The sequence below is a fragment of the Neomonachus schauinslandi genome, chromosome X (genome assembly GCF_002201575.2).
Source record: "Neomonachus schauinslandi chromosome X, ASM220157v2, whole genome shotgun sequence".
NCBI lineage: Eukaryota > Metazoa > Chordata > Mammalia > Carnivora > Phocidae > Neomonachus > Neomonachus schauinslandi.
The window spans coordinates 101,100,722-101,102,142 of record NC_058419.1 but is presented as its reverse complement, the minus strand read 5'-3'; the positions used below and the strand labels follow the sequence as shown (position 1 = coordinate 101,102,142).

At 47.4% G+C, this 1,421-nt stretch overlaps 1 protein-coding gene across 1 annotated transcript; it reads left to right on the top strand.

Moving 5' to 3' along the window:
- MAGEB3 (MAGE family member B3) lies at positions 1-1,071 on the top strand. Its single transcript, XM_021677783.1, has one exon. The coding sequence runs from the start codon at positions 1-3 to the stop codon at positions 1,069-1,071; it is 1,071 nt and encodes a 356-aa protein (XP_021533458.1).
- The last annotated feature ends 350 nt before the right edge of the window (positions 1,072-1,421 follow it).

Genomic DNA, 1,421 nt, shown 5'->3' with positions numbered 1-1,421 from the left:
ATGCCTCGGGGACCGAAGAGTAAGCTCCACACCCACGAGAAACACCACCAAGCCCGAGGTGGGATCCAGCGTCGGAGGAGTGCTCAGGCCACTGCAGCCAAGGAGAAAGCATTCCCCTCCTTGGCCCCTCCTCCCTTTAGTGTTCTTCCTCACAGAAAGCCTGCAGCTAGGTCACGTAGCACTCTCAAGAAGTCTCAGAGAGCCCTATCCACCAAGTCTGCAGGTGTTTCTCGCACAAGATCATACAAAGGAGCCAACCGCAAAATTGAGAAAAAGCGAAGTTCCTCCCAGTCCCCACTCACCACTGTGCAGTCTCAAGGAGACCCTCTAACCAACACAACGGGTATTTTGGTGCAGTTCCTGATGCACATGTACAAAAGGAAAAAGCCCATCGCAAAAGCCGATATGCTGAAGATTGTCAATAAAAAGTATAAAAATCGCTTCCTTGAGATCCTCAAAAGAGCCTCTTTCAGCTTGGAAGTGGTTTTCGGTGTTGACTTAAAGGAAGTCGATTCTACCAAGCATTCCTATACCCTGGTCAGCAAGATGGACCTCCCCAACAATGGGACCATAAGCCGTGGCAGAGGATTTCCCAAGACCGGTCTCCTGATGAATCTCTTGGGTGTGATCTTCATGAAGGGCAACTGTGCCACTGAAGAGAACATCTGGGAGTTCCTGAATAAGATGAGAGTCTATGCGGGGAAGAGGCACTTCATATTTGGGGAGCCCAAGAAGCTCATCACCCAAGATTTGGTGAAGCTTAAGTACCTGGAGTACCGCCAGGTGGCCAACAGTGATCCTCCACGCTACGAGTTCCTGTGGGGCCCGCGAGCCCACGCTGAGACCAGCAAGATGAAAGTGCTAGAGTTTTGGGCCAAGATTAATCATACCGTCCCCAGTGCTTTCCACTCTTGGTATGAAGAGGCTTTGCGAGATGAGGAAGAGCGAGTCAAAGCCACGGTTACACTGCAGGCTGAGGTGGATGCCACGGCCAGTGAATATCCCAGGGAATGTCCAGCAGTGCCTCCCACACCTAATGAAGTTGAGGGGGATTCTTCACGTTGTGGCTGAAGAGAGCAGTCAGTGCTCTAAGGAGCGGAGGGCAGGGTGTGACTGAGGGAACACAGTGTATAATACCTCTGCGCTCCTGTTCTGTATGGGTAATTTGGAGATTTATCAGCATTTTTATTTTTTGCTCTTTTTCAAATGTTGTTACTTTGAAGTGAAGGCTTATCTAGCATTATAATCTAAATTTATGAGTTACGTTGGTCTTGCTTATTGTTGTTTATCAGGTTTAAGAGTTAAGAGTTTTGCTGTTTTATAAAACAAATTAGGAAAATTTCCATCTTATTTAGTAATCTGGTACAACGTAACATGGCATTGGTGTATGCATTTCCTTGAAAACATGAAAAAAATAAGCA

What these genes read in the sequence shown, in the direction of transcription:
- MAGEB3 (XM_021677783.1), top strand. Translation starts at nt 1, where the DNA reads ATGCCTCGGGGACCGAAGAGTAAGCTCCACACCCACGAGAAACACCAC.